Source organism: Heterocephalus glaber, unplaced genomic scaffold (genome assembly GCF_053883595.1).
Source record: "Heterocephalus glaber isolate CG9 unplaced genomic scaffold, H.glaber_assembly_v1.0 deba00001572, whole genome shotgun sequence".
NCBI classification, from domain to species: Eukaryota; Metazoa; Chordata; class Mammalia; order Rodentia; family Bathyergidae; genus Heterocephalus; species Heterocephalus glaber.
Genome location: NW_028258357.1, coordinates 15,011,981 through 15,027,884, shown reverse-complemented (window position 1 = coordinate 15,027,884; position 15,904 = coordinate 15,011,981). Strand labels below are relative to the sequence as shown.

The window sequence follows — 15,904 nt, the reverse complement described above, 5'->3', positions numbered from 1 at the left end:
TGAGTGTTCATTTACAAGACACAAAACACTTTTGTTTACCTGTCAAGACCATTTTGGAGATTAAATAGCATTTCTGCAAAGATCCAGATACACAGTAGCTGTCACCACTTCCTCACAGGTTTATACCTTTCTTGTTCACTTCTGCTTAAGTTCCAGCATTCGATCCTCTTTTACACATACACTTTAAAATGGCCCATAAGTAATAAGCACACTTCCTTAAATGCCTGCCCTTTAACCCTTTGATAATAGTAACAGAAAATCATTTCTGAGCTTTCTACATCTATTAAGTCATCATTTCTTTAGAACATCAAGATACTAGCTAATAACGATCCGGATAACCACTGATCTGTTACATTATTTAAAATAAATATTAATTCATTTTGGTATCAGCAATATAAGCATTTCTCTTGTATAGATAACTTTTTTTGAGAGGGGGACTACCAAGACGTTTATGGAAAATAAAATTCTAGCACTACAAACAACAATGCTATTTTTCTTACAACACATTATGACTATGTAAAAATACAGATGCTTGTGAAGAAGTTTGTTTCTAAATATAAAAAGAGACCACTCACTATAGGTAGGGGCATGATAAACATTCTTTTTGGATTATTTTTGAGACAAGGTCTCATTATGTAGTGCAGGCTGGTCCTGAACTCACTGTGTAGTGCAGGCTGGCCTTACTCCTGCCCTAGCCTCCCACCTGCTGGGATTATAGGTGTGTGCCATCACACAAGGCTGATAAACATTCTTAAAGGACTGAGTAATAAATATTTTTATGCCACTGTACTGCAAAAGCAGTTAGACAACGCATAAATGAGAATGGCTGTGTTCCAATAAAGCTTTATTTACAAAAATAAGCAAACAATCCACGCTGACCTCTGTTAAATATACTTGAATTTTTTTTAATCATAAAGAAAATAAAAATCATTCATAATCCTACCACCTAGTTAACATCTTAGGAAGGATATTTTTGAGCTGGGGATTTAGCTCAGTGGTTTCACCACCTGCTACGCAAGCACAAAGACCCAAGTTCAATCCCCGGTACCAAAAAGAAAAAAAGGATATTTTTGAAGTATTTTCCTGTATGTTATGTATGTCTGTGTGTACTCTGTAAAATATATCAATAAAAAACCTGTTATCATAGTTTATTATTAAAACTATCATATCAATATTTTCTAATAAATAACCCTAACAGGTAGACTATGTATAAATGCATGAATACATCAACTTATATAAATAATATAGTGTTGGACCTTTAGGTCACTCCCAATTTCTAAGAATACTGACTATCATTTTTCAAAACTGCTAATTATTGAGGGGTGGCAGGAGGGGAAGGGGAAAGGGAAGAAGGGAAAGGAAAAATTATGAAGAAGAAAAAAAAATGGAAACAAAGTCTATGTAAATAGGGAAGGGTGGTGCATAGGTAATGGGAAAAAAATAAGAACTAAGATACATCATGTTCAGGTACAAACACCCAATGATAAACGTAAATGTATTGTATACCTAAAATGTACCAATTAATATATAAATAAAAAAAGAAAGAAAAAACTGTTAATTATTATGAAAGAATTTATATTTCACTGTTGCTCATGCTTAAAAGGTTCTTGACTGAAAAATATCAAATGACCATTTACTTTTTTTCTTTCATTGCCCATTAACTAACTGCCTATTTTCTATTGGGCTATTAAGACTTTTAAAATACTAATTTGTAACTGTTAATATAACATGGATATAAATGCTCTCACAGGTTGTAAATAGTTTCCCAATTTCCTTTTAGCTTGGTTTTTTTTTTTTTTCTTCCTTTTTATCAGGGCTTTTAAATTTCCATGATTTAAATTTACCAAACTGAAACAAGGAGGGCACTATACGGACAAAGAACAAACTCACACCTGGGCCCTTAACCTGTTACTCATTAAAAGCATCATTTTTACTTTTTGCTAAGGCAGTCAAGGACTTGAAAATTGCTTCTGCTGAAAAATAAAAACACAATGATTCCCCACTTGGGCCTACAGGTCCCCATTAGCTAACAAAAAGAGGAACAAAGCCTGACCTTCATTTTGTATCTACTTCCTTTATTACCTTAAGAACATGGGTCAGGTCCTTGCTTAGCCATGCACACAGGCACGTTAATAAGGAGGGAGGGAAGCAACAGTGTGTAACACATATGTACCAACACCTCACGAGGAATGTACTGTAAACATGTGCAACAGAAAATAAAAATTGAAAACAAAAATGAAAGCTAGCCACAAAAGGTTGATTAGGTCTCAATTTAACCTCACTCCGCTTCACAAAGATGACACCAAAATAAAGATTTACAGGGACAGTCAGCAACCAGTAGGAGCCAGTCTAATCGCCGCCCTAAACCTGCAGTCACCTTGGATTCCAGCAGAGCCTCCTCCACAAAGCTGAGACCGCCCCAAGGATAATTAGCTCGAGCACAGCAGACTGAACATTAAGGGCTCCTCTAATAAGGATGCCTCTGGTCCACTGTAGAAAACCAGAACTAGTCAGTCACCACCAGAGCCTGGCCCACAGCAGCCACCCCACTCCTGTTGCTGGGCCTCACTCCCTTCTGAAGGGCCCATCCGGTTCTGTCCATCAGAGCTGCACTGCTTCAGCTCCTCAAGCTCATGCCCCGCCCCATTTTCTCTTCCATTCCACGCTGCCCAACACCTCAGCCCATGTCTCTCACTGATGCCTCCTTAAGTGCTTTTCAGCACAGTTAGAACCTGCTCGGATCAAGCTGAGGTTCCCATCCTCTCTTTAAAGGGGACATCCTGAACCCTGGCTGATGACAAAACCTGCACCCAATGTCTTATGACTTTGTTCTTAAATTTAGAAAAATTTTCCTTTTGCACAGATAAGAAAATGTTAATATTATTTTCTAATACAGTAGCTTTATAGTACCAAGATATACACACATATACGAACATACACACACGTATAGTTAAAATCCATTCCCTCCCTCTTAATTCCCAGGGTCTAATTTCAAAAGCACTAACCTATCATCTAAGCTGCTGCGTAGTTATCTGATTTCCATTCTCAATGGTTACAGTATATCCTTCATAGTATCATAGCAATAACATCTTCAAAATGGAAATCTGGACTTACTTCTTTAATTGAAGAACTTAGGGAAGCTAAGACTGGTGGCATGGAGGGTCCTCTTTAATGCCCCCATCTGTATGTATGTGTGTAGAAAAGCAGGCCTGAAGCTTAAGAAAGCCCTGCTTCCCAGGCTGGTCCTTGGCTGGCATCCGGGAAGTGGGGCTTGGGAGGCATTCGCCCTATCCTGATAGGAGCGACTCAAAGTGCCTCAACTGTACACAAGATGAAGTTGACGACTGAACACCTGCTTTCTTTCTGGGAGTGTGAAGTTTTGGTATGTTCTACACAGAGAGAGGATGCCCGGGTAAGCAGTCGATGAGTGTTTAAGCAATCCTTCCTGGGAGACATTTCGCACAAGTGATCACAATGGGAGGCTGGGGTATTAGGCACATTAGCTGTGTTGGGCGGGGCTCAGCAAATGGTGATCTCCAAGGACCGTGGCTTAACATGTTCAATACTCTGAACTTGTGAAGCACCTTAGGTTTCTCTAACCTCCCAACCCCACCTACTCTCTGGATCCTCTTTCTCTTAAGAGTGCAGGGTGGGTTTCCTCTGAAGCTTCCCAGGGAGTTCTTTCAGAAGGAATGCAATCTTCCTGGGTCCTCTCCCTGAAACCTCATTAACAGGGAAGATTCATCAGTGGAGAAGAAGGTAACGACTGTCACTACACTTCCTGGTCTGACCTTCCGGCCTTCTTTGGAAGGCTGTCAGCCCGAGACACCTTTTACTCAGCAAGAGAGCTGCTCTTCACAGTGCAGTTCCAGCCCCTCACCTCCTCAGAACCTGTCACCACCTTCATGGGAAGGAACCTCAGGAGCTCTGTCCCAGGCGACCTGCTCTGTGGACCCATCTGTCTCCCCCAGGAAATGCTCACAGCTCCCACTTCCTCCCCACCCACTTTTTGTTTGGCTTTTTTGGGGGTAGTAGAGATTGAACATCCACAAAAAACAAAGACAGGAAAAACAAATAAAAAAAGAAGAGATTTGAAACTACTTATTAAATAAGTACACTTTGTACCTAAGAACAGCAATATACAATGACCAGCACCAAGACATAATCTAGTAAAATTATTGGATTTTAATGAAAAAAAAATCCTTTGAACACCTAGGGAAAAAGAACAAGTAACTTTATGAGGAAAAAAATAAGTTATCACCAGACATTTGAGACCAAAGATGACAGAGTAACACATGAGCCCATCATAGAAAGAAAATGTGAGCCTGGAACAAAATTATTTTGAAAGAGAATTTATATCCAGAAAGAAAAAGTCAAAAGGAAAAGAGATGTACTTAAGGGAAGAATATTAATATAAGGTGCTACGAAAATACCCAAAACAATGTTTATGTGAACTGTGACATCAAACGGTATAATATGCGCAATCATTAAAAAGTAGTGCAGACTAATATAACGATACCCAAGACAGAACAGTAATGAGAGAAAGGCAGAAGATAAGATTAGACTAGGAGAATGATTATGGAAAGAAAACACAGTTATATGTGGAAATGCTATCAAAACCTTTCAAATAACTTCCCATTAAAAAAAGTTGGGAAAAAAAAATCAAGAAAAAAATCACTCTATAAGAAGAAATACATACAGATATATATAGCTTATCAGTTTATTTTTTGCCCACGTCCATTATAAAATTGCTCAAGAACATAATATACAGGGTAGGCAAATATATACTACTACTAAGAAAATACAGTGAGAATGAATCAAGGACATGTTCCCATGCCAACATTTTTTATCCCTATATACATTATACTAATACTTCTATATAAACTAAAACCACTACTCTATAAAGCTTTGCAGCCAGTCAAATTTTTTAAGCATAAATTCAGGTATACACATAACAATCAACCAAATAAACCAAATTAGAATTAGATTCATTCTTTTTTTATTTGTGGTCCTAGAATTGAACCCAGGACCTTGCACATGCTAGGCAAGTACTCTACCGCTGAGCTAAATCCTCAATGCTGCTCATTCCTGATAAAATAATTCTTTAAAAAATGTAATTAATAATTACATTTATCAGATCTCTCAAGTGGGCTTAGTAACACAAAATACATACATAAAACATCAAAATTTTCACTTAATAAAAGTAAGTGGATTTAATGCATACTTTATGTTATACAATAAATCTCACAGAAACTCACTGGCTATATCTAAAGTTCATTTTTTTAACCTAAGGAATCAATACAATTGGACTGCACTTTTAACTGCTTTGATAAAGGCTGTAGTTTGAGAAAGGCAATACAGGTTAATCTCTGTGAGGCCCTAAGCTGAGGAACTTTCCAGACACTGACATGCAATTATAACCTAATAAAGCCTGTCAGCCGGGCAGCTCTGAAGAAGCAGTGAGGCTCTTTTTCACTTGCAGAAAGACACTGTGAACCACACCAAACTAATAGCTTCAACTCAGCTCAGGCATTTCAAAGTAAGATTCTAAATATATTTAGGCAATCTCATTTCTGATATGAAATTCAGTCCGATGCAGATTCATTGAGACTCCAAGGATTTGCCATTTTCACTAAGAAGTCAACTTGATCGTTAAGAATCTCAAATCACAAAAACAAAAATAAGAAAATTTTCAATTTAATCACAGTTGTGTTCTAACTACTATTTTTTCAATAACCCAACACAGAAATTAGGCTAAAAAACAGTATACCTAAATTCAAAATGTCAACTTTTGATAGACTTGAGATTTTCACAAACACTGTTTAAATTTAAGAAATTATTGTATTTGAAATCTTAATGTAATCTTAATGTATTGAAATCTTAAATAAATTTGGAAAAGTGTTAGTATTTTTTTCAAATGAAAGATCAAGCAACAACTCTATGCTTTTGGTCAACAATAAATAAGGTGTAATTAAACTGTTTTTAGAAAAGAAAACAATTTTTAAAATATTTCAAATATTTCATTCATGTAAAAGGAAAGCTTTAGTATACAGAATCATAAAACCTACAACTTTCCTCAAAGGAAAACTGAGACTGCATCCTCACTCACATTTAAGGGAGCCAATTCCTACTTCCTAGCCCATGTACTCTGTTTTAACAGTGTATCCAAGGAAAATGAATACATCTTAAATGCTCTCAAATCAGTCTAAAACATGAAATGATTACCGAGCCAAGTTACAACTGGTAAATTAGTATGTGTTTGGAGGGAATGCATGAAACCTAAAGATGTTCAAATCAGTGTGGAAAAGCAAAGCACAAGGCTGTTTCAATGGATTGATACAATCATTCACTGAAAGCTCATAATACCCACTGACTTCTTACTATATATTCATACTGTGATCAATTTCTGTCTCTCCTTTAGCCATTAAAAAAAACTGTCAAAAGCATATTATCTTTCTCACTGGACAGATGAGGAAAGGGAGGTTGAGAGTTAAATGACCGCTCAAGCTCACCCAGCTAGCTAAGTGCTTCACCCTAGGGCACACCAAAGAAATGTGATACCTTCCATGAAAATCTGTACCCAAAGATCCTACAGAGGTGCAGACTGCCCAAGCAGGAGGCAGGACGCACAGGAAAATCTCTAGTTCTGGCTTATCTAACCTTGGACAAGAGATAAGCTTTAAGCATTACTGTTTTCTAAACTGAAAGATAAATTTGATTCAGTTCTCCTGTGTGAAATAATCAATGAAAATTCTTTTAAAATCAACAGTATAACAAACTATTACCTAGAATTTTTTAAAATGTCTTTTATGTTGTGAAAGAGATACACGTAAATTTTGGACCCTTAAACAAGATCACAAGAGAACAGTATAAAGTTTCAGAAGCTTTGGATCCTCAAATACTTACACATTCTTACACAGCTATTCCTGAGCTAGAGAGATCCAAAAGAAAGCTGTGCTACTACTCTAGAAGATCTGATCTTCAAAACAATTAATTTAGAGGTATGGGGTCTGAAAGTCTTGGAATCCCATTTTCTCAATTGTAAAAAATGGAATTAACACACACTCCACAAACTAGTAGCGAAGACTGAAGGACAGAATGTAATATAAATCAATGATCACAGTGCTTGAAACACAATAAACAGTAGTGAGTAGTCTATGCAGATGCTAATTTCTGTAGAATGTTTTCCAAATCCTCTCACTACCTGTACCCTGTTCCTTTCTCCACCTCAGCGACCTGGAGTTTTTCTCAGGCTCCCATCTAGACATGATTTCCTCTAAAATGTTTCTCCTGACTTCCTCTCAAATGGCTCAGGTGCACCCCCTTTTATGTTCCCTTGGACCCCTGCAGCTTACTACTTTCCTAACACATCTTTGGTTTAAATGTTTACTTACTTGCTTACCGTTATTACTAAAATATAAACTGTCTCACTCAAAGCCATACACAGAGCATTTAAACCAGTGCTCCCAACATAATCAGCACTCAGTAAGGTGCTAAATTATATGAACCAATGAGAAAAGTGATATTTATACTTCCTATAATTTAAGTATTTAAAAGGTAATAAAAAGTAACAAGAAATAACACTTAAAGTGTCTGTCTTGATACATTCCAAAGGGTGAGAATAAGCAGAATAAAAGCAGGAAAGTAAAAAGAGTAAGTTCTACCTATGATATGCACAGACTACAGAAATAAAACATTATGAATTCCTGGAGCCAAATAATTCAAAATTTCCAACATAAATAGTAAATTTGACCCATGTAAGCCAAGAATAACATATATTAATTCAGTAAGATTAAAAAAATAAACCTACAAAAAAACTTACAATTACTATCATGCTTGGTATTGAAATGTGAATGCTTCTTCCTGGTTGGGATCAAAACAAAGACACTCACTATCACCACATCTATTCAACACTGCACTGGCGATCCTAGTCAATGCAATAAAGAAAAATAGAATGTATAAAGAGTGGAAAGTTAAAAAAATGATTATTATTTACAGATGACATGGTAGCGCATAAATTGCAAAATGCAAAAAAACCCCACAAAAATCTACAAAACTAGCAACTGAATTTAGCAGGATTCCTAGGCAAAAGGGTGATATATTCAATACAAACTGCATTTCTGTATACCAAGTCACAGAATAGTGGAACATAAAATTTAACAGGAAGGAATACAGTTTATAATACACTATCAAAAAATCCAATACCAGGTAATAAATCCACCAAAAGATTTCTACAGCAAAACAAAACAATGCTGAAAAAAATTAAAGGTTTATATAAAAATTATACCTCAGACTCAAGGATTTGAAGAAGCAATATTGTTAAGATAGTTCTTCCTAAATTGGTCCACAGACCTGATATAATCCAACACATCAATCTTGAAGAACACATTAAAACCACAGCAGATAGTACCTTCAAAACTTGGGACAGACAAGATTCTTCAAAAGGACACACACAGAAAGGAAACATAATAGAAAAGAATGATGAGAAGAACCGCTGTCGGGTGTGGGGGCATGGTGGTACACACTTGTGATCCCAGCTACCTAGAAGGATGAGGCAGCAGGGCCACAAGCTCAAGTTTGACATTCAGTTAATAAGTCTGATCAGTGCTCCTAAGCGTCCTCCAAAACAGAGGCCGAGTACTAGGTCTGGCCTGCAAAGTCTTTCAGTAAGTCTTTATCATACTTACCCTTCCAATCTTCTCTCACACTGATCCAACATAAAATTGATGTACTTTCCTTTCTCCTTGATTTTATCTGTTATTTCCTCCATATAAAACAATCCTCCAAAAGTTCTATATTAGCCAAGTAAAATCTTTTGTCATCTCTAGGTATATTTACACATCCATACACTTATTCCACATGTTTTGCATGTAGGGCAACACATTGAAGACACAAAGAAACAAGCCATGGTTCTAACTATAATGTTAACACATTGAAAGCTAACCTTATATAAATTAGCATCAAATAAAAGGCAAACAGTCCAGTTTGTATTTTCATAATCAAAACAAAGAAGTCAAGTAAGCTTTAACTCAGCTGAAATCCTCCCTCCATTTTCCTTTTTTTATTCTGAATGTTTTCTCTCCACTGTTCTGAATCACTGTAAGCTTTTTATACCAATTACTCATAATAGCATTTATATGCATATCTCCTTCTTTCCTAACACATAAAACTTAAAACAGGGCTTTTTCCTATTCACTTACTACCCATTAAATTTTTCTTAAACACTAAATATTATTCAAATAATTTTAAAAATTGCTTTTTAACAGTAAAGAATTTCCATACTTTATCTGATAATAGGGCCAAAGTGATTGGAAGAAAAAGGATTAAAAGAAGATGCACCTTACTGGAAATTTCTGTAGACAATCTCATTAAAAGTAAGCCATGAATCAGATTTCTTAGGAGATTTTTCATTCTTTAAAAGTAATTTGTACAGGCAAAGTTCTGACAAAGGAAAATATTTGAATAATTTTTCTTTTTAAAAGATTCCCCACTCCTGTATTAATCTGAAATATATGAATAAGCCGATATCATATACTGAAAAAAATCCAAAAACATACCACTTTATTATCTTCTGCCTTACCTCAGGTCCACCCAATGGTATTTATTAACTTAAATATGCATCTTGTAGCTGACATAGTTTGAAGTATGCAACACTTCTATGACAGAAATGCCACAGAAAGATTAATATCCCTATTTTAGGCTTAACTGGTTGCATTTTGTTAAATACAAATACTAGGAGGATGCAACTCAATTATAAAATCGAAATCAAGTAAGCACCCTAATCTAAAGTGTATTAGCTTATTTTCAACGTTTTGCCCAGCACCATTAAAAATTAGCAAGAAGTTTTTCAAGCAAGCTAAATACAAATTTAAAACATTTAAAAACTTAAATTCATTGTCATATTTAAAATAATGCAAAATCTATCTTATCAACTTTGTTTTGAATAAACACATACTGTACCTGGTTACTACCATGACCAAAAGGAGAACTAGATACATTAGTGGTTACACTGTGTAAAATAATTTCACCACTAAGAGATCCAGAAGCAATGTAGCAATCATTCCAATTATATGTTACACAAGTTACTTCATCCTTATGATCCTGAAAGACAGAAATCCAGGTAAGTACCGTGTCCCATAATCTTCAAATAGCCCATTTTCATATTTTTCTAAATAGCAAGTGTTATGCTTGTCAAAGTGACATCTGCTTTAACATTTTCTTCAAATAACTTAAAAAACTACTCAGATGAGTAAGAAACTAAATAATCAACCCCAAATCCTCTCTGGAAAGAGATTCCCTTTTCACAATCACGTTAATGGTCCAAGCACTCTGAAACAAGAGACAGCATAAAAAGGTGGACAGTACTCACTCCGGCTGACAAGTGACATTCACTATCAGCTATTAGGAGGGTGCCTGCCCTTGAGAGTATCACAGTTCACCTGAGAAGACGAGACATTTAAATTAACATGAAAATGACAGAGCAAATGCTAAATGAGTGGTACAGAAAAGCATCAGAGAAAAGAGAGGTACCACTGTGAACTGATTTGACAGAGGAAGGAATGAAGTTTGAGTTCAGTCTTACAGAAACGCTAAGAGATAAGTCAGGAAAAGGAGAAAGACATTGGACATTGCAAAATGGAACACGGGAAAAACCTACTGATCATACAGGAGCTGCCTATACACACTAAGTACCTATGAGTACAGGGAGCTTTATATTCAATCCTTTAAAATTCCCAAGAGACAAGGTCATTTTGCCCACATACAGATGGGGTACATAAAGGTTAAGAAGCTTGTGTGTCTCCTCACATAACTGCTAAGTGACAGAGCCAAGATGCATTCCAAGTCAAACCCCAAAGCCTACCTTCTCCCAGTATACCACACTGCTTCTCAGATCCAGTGGGAACCCACTCAGAGGAAATAAAAGTATCGAGTTTTAAACTGAGTTCAAAGTACTGTTTCCCAACATCAAAGCAGATTTCTAGCAGGAACATACAGGTGATCAGGATTAGCAGTAATTTTTAACAGTTTAGTGTCACATCTTAAGATAAACCCTGGTACCTAATAATTAATGTAATATCAAGAATAGAAGCTATGATATCCATGTATAGTACAACTTTTTCAAATGGTTCTTCAAGCATTTTCAGAGATACTCCTTTCCTAAATCAAAGATACAAATACCTAAGGAAGAGGATGTCTGGTGAGAAGAAAAAAGGAATAATGAATATTTTGTGCACTGTTCCCATTTGAGGAATTAAGAATTTGGGATCCAATATAATTTCTAAGGATTTATAAAGGGGCAGGTGTCTTCTAATCTCAACTGTGGAAGATGATTCACTCAGTGAACATTTACTAAGCACAAGCCACAAACCAGAAATTGTTATATCAGCAGGGAGAAGATTGTAAAAAAAATATCCAAAGGCAAATGCTAAGATATCTCACTATCATCACTGGTCCGTCAAATACTTCTTAACTGAATGAACAAGGCAACAAAGCACTCTGAGAACTTCAAACAATAAGAAGAGAAAAAAAAAATATATGGCATAACCGGGAAAGCTGAAGAAGTGAAGAAGGAAAAGCACATAGAAGATGCAATGCGGTGACAGAGTATGTAAAGCTCTTAAAATATGGGATAAAAATGGCCAGAGACTACCCCTTATTCCAAGTAGGTATGCCTCCCTAGGCAGCTTTATTCAAATAGTTCATAATGGAAAAGACTGAATAATGAATAGCATCTGTGCTTGCATCTAATGTTTGTCCTTGCTAGTTAGCTACTTGATCCAGAGCAAGTTCTTGAACATCTCTGACTACTTTCTCTACCTGCACACTGGGCTAAAGTTCCCTGTTGTGCAGAGCGTTTAGGGTTTGGACCTAACTGGCCCCAAAGCCGCCTGTGTTTGGAAGGTGATTTGCATGATGGGGGCTGCACCAGTGAGGTCTGGGTGCAAGAGGAGGGTGCCTGGGGCCCTGGCCTGGAAGGGCACCTCCCCCTTCCGGCTGCTCCCTGTCACTGTGCTACCTGCCTGCCTGCCGGGCCTGAGCTCTCCTGGGCCAGACCTTCCCACCTTGGGGCCGCCAACTACGGGTTATGGGCCAAAAGGAACCTCCTCTCTTTTAAATTCGGGAGTGTCAGTCATTCTGTCCCAGCAAGGAGGCAAGTGACTAAAACATTGTTGAGATGAACAAAGTAAACCTTTGGAAATACAATGGCTGCCACATCAAAGAATGCAACAAAAGGTGCTGTTCCCATTAGTGACAACCTTTCTCTTTACTCTTCATAACCATGTATATTTTTGTTCTATGTTTGTTTTTCAGTACAGACAAGGACCAAGCATTTTTTTTCACCCCATCACTACAAGTCCAATGTCCTCCACAGCATCAGAAACGGGTAGGACCTTGGCAGCTCTCCATTAAATGGATCTCCATTGAAATTCATTTCAAAGGGAATGTCCCTGAGTGTTTTTCCTCCTATTTGTTCTTTCTTTCTTTCTTTTTTTTTTTTTTGGTCCTGGGATTGAACTTGGGTCCTTGTGCTTGCGCAGCAGGCAGTGAAACCACTGAGCTAAATCCCCGGCCCTGTTCTTTCTTAAGCTAGAAGGCTGGTCTGACACTGCAGAGACCAGTAGTACCTTTTCAAACTCATTTATTCCATAGCAGAGATCTTAGAATTAATATTCTCAAAAGTTTATACCTAAAATGATGAATTTCCAAGGGTTATATTTAAACAGCAATTATAAGACTGTTTTTCAATTCAGGTTAACAGGAAATCAACGTTCAATGTACCATTTCTCTAGTAAGAATTAACTCAATGACATTAGGCCATATAACTACAATGATGTCTGGAACTTGCTACAAAATGATCTGGAAGTGGGAGAATGTGTAAGTAGGTGAGCACACAGGTAAATCAACACTGGCCAGGGGGAAGTCATCACTGACACCGGATAAGGAGTACCCGAGGCCCAGGTTACAGGAAGCCCCTTCTCTGTGTGCACGTTCATGTTCATGTGTGTACAAACACAGAATGTTTAAAATTTTTACATTAACTTCTTAAACTGCAGAAGATAAAAATAATTTCTAAAAGATCAACCCCTAGCTATTAAAAGACAAAATGGTCAAAAGTACAAATCTGAAAAAGTCCTAACTACAGACTTTCTTGAGACGAATGTTTTTATTTTCTGAAACTGCAAAAAGCTAACTAAACATTAATTCCAAGTAGTAAATTATTCTAGGAAATATTTTCATTACCAAGTTGAAAATACAGATGCAAAATAACACAAACAGCAGCAGCCAAATATTTTACAGAACCAAAAAGCTAAATCTCCAATTCTAATTGCTGGATTTAATACTATCATTCCACAAAGTGCTTTAAAAAAAAATCCCTGATGACAACAAACTATAGCTCAGAAGAAAATAAAGGAGACAGTCGAGTAGAACTCAGTGAAAAAACAGGAAAAAGTTTCAAACACTGACAATATGCATTAAAAACATACAGTATAGGAGGAAAAAAAGACCAAAAAGTGTTTTTTGGCTAAACAGCACCTTTACTTCTCCTAACCTCACTTCAATTTTGAAGCATCTTAATTTTATCAGAAAAGCTCAGAAAAAGAAGTTTGTTAACTAAATACACTGGAAAATATCCATTCTGTTAAAGATTTAAAAGAAAATTGCTTACCGTAAGAGACCGATGAACTCTTTTTGATTTTAAATCCCAAATGTTAACAGTCTTATTTAGGCCTCCGCTTACCAAATACATAGATGTGGAATTTAAATCGACACATGTCTGCTTTTGCTGTTTTTTACAAAAAAAAAAAAAAAGTTCACTTAATAGAACACCTAGCGATGACTATCATCTCATCCAACAGTAAGCACGTGATAAATACGATACTCTGAACTATATACTATAAACATGTCAAGACATGCAAATAAGTCATCAACGGCTTCCAATAACACCTAGAAAATTCTGAAGATCCAGCTCTCATCATCTTTTATGTGGATTCAACAGTTCCCGAAGATTTTAATGAAACAAGATCCCAAGGAAATCAGGTCAGCGCTCTCTTCCACTGAAGGGTGGTGATAGGTGGAGCTTAGGAAACAGCAGCAAGTCTTGGTCTCCCAACAGAGCTTACTACTTAATATAATATTTCTCCTCTATTAAACCTGCGCTTGTATCTCCACAGAATATCTTAAATTAAAATCAATGCCCAACTTAGAAAATGCTAGAAGAGAGGCTTTTAAAGAATGCCTAGCTTAGAACTTTCATGTTATAGATTTAGAAAGTTTTTTAAGCAAGTCAAGATACTCGTCCTAAGTCTCTCAGTAAATCTCACCCTCCGAAGTCTGTCTCAATTAGCCCAACAAAACCGGACATCTGGACTAAGAGGGATGTCGTTCAGTGGCAGAACATTTGCACAGCATGCATGAAGCTCTGGATTTGGTCTGCAGTTCTATGTGAATAAACAAACAAACCTGACCTCACATTCATCCTCATTTGTATGGACACCATTCATCCAGCTTCTCAAAATAAAAATCCTAAATAATCTCTGATTCCCTACTCTTCCTCCCTGCAATGTATAAACTCTGATCCTAATATATACCCCGCATATATTTATACCTTTATGTATAGCTACTACTAATGCTAATCCAAACCTTGCCAAACCAAGGCAGCATCGTCCTCACTCGTTTCCCTGACTCTACTCCTGCTTCCCTATACAGCCATACAGACCTTTCATTCTGTAACCATAACAATCCAATGTGCCTCAAGGCTTCTACACAGCTGTGTCTGAAAAGCTGAGTTCCACAACCCTGGCTGGATGGCTTCTGGTCAATAGCTATCAACTCTTCAGGGACCCTCCCTTAACCTCCTAGTGTAAGCTGCTATGGTAATATCTTGTTTTAGTTCTCTGTATTACAAATTACCAATATCTGGATTTCTGGCTTATACAGTAGTTTATTCTCCTACCAGAATATCAGTTTCATTCAGAACCATATCTGGGCTGGGGATTTAGCTCAGTGGCGCCATGCCTACCTGGCAAGCACAAGGTCCTGAGTTCCATCCCCGGTACCAAAAAGAACCATATCCATATTCAATAAGTATTTATGGAACGAATGGCTAAAAATACAGAGGTTAACAAGTGCTTTGCACAAGTATCAATGAATGTCACCTGTCTGGTGGTGACATCAGTAAGCCTGCTACAGTGTAGAGCACAAGGCTGCACATATTTTCCTATCCAACCAATGCAGGTGCTATAGAGTTAACAGTAATTGTTCTCATCTATAATTAAATGGGGGGGGCAAAAATGAAGATCATGACTTAGTTCTAAGTTAAAAGGCAAGCTGTGAAGGTTTCTGCGTGTATGTTTCACATCTGAGAAATGAGAGATGAAGATTAGATCTACTGTTCTTACCCTGAGTAAAAATATCATCTGCTCAAGATATTCCTAGGAGGAATTGGACTAGCCGAGGTTTCTTCCAGCTCTGGACCAACAGTATCAACTAACACATAAAAATAGCAGGATGCACATTTTATCTCTGTTTTAGCACAGTTGCTGTAATTTTTTAATAGGTATCATCCTAGAAACTGACTGAACTAAAGACTAGTAAAATTTGGAATCTGACTGTCACTGCAAATCAGGGCAGTTTACTAAGAACTATCAAAATAACATTTAAAGAAAACAGGTGTCTACCAAAGACCTGCTATATTGCAACACCAATTGTCACAACTTTAATTATTCTTAAGGGCTCCAAATGAAATCTATACTTACAGTTGGCTTACATTATGTGAATGCATTATTAATGTAGCTAATGAACTTAAATAATTAACAGAAACTGTGTAATAATAACTACAGGAATTCTGTACCCCCAAGGCATAAGACAGTGGTGCTGAACCCATGGCTATGGTACACCCATG

The 15,904-nt window shown here is 36.8% G+C and overlaps 1 protein-coding gene across 4 annotated transcripts in view; it reads right to left on the bottom strand.

Moving 5' to 3' along the window:
• Nedd1 (NEDD1 gamma-tubulin ring complex targeting factor) overlaps window positions 1-15,904 on the bottom strand; it is a 45,607-nt gene that overhangs the window by 22,324 nt on the left and 7,379 nt on the right. For all 4 annotated transcript variants that reach the window (XM_004844899.4, XM_004844898.3, XM_087192641.1 and 1 more), the window contains 2 exons: window positions 13,670-13,786; window positions 9,961-10,101 (listed from right to left, as the gene is read on the bottom strand). In XM_004844899.4, the coding sequence (XP_004844956.2) occupies window positions 9,961-10,101; window positions 13,670-13,786 (258 nt within the window). The remainder of the gene's footprint in view (window positions 1-9,960; window positions 10,102-13,669; window positions 13,787-15,904) is intronic.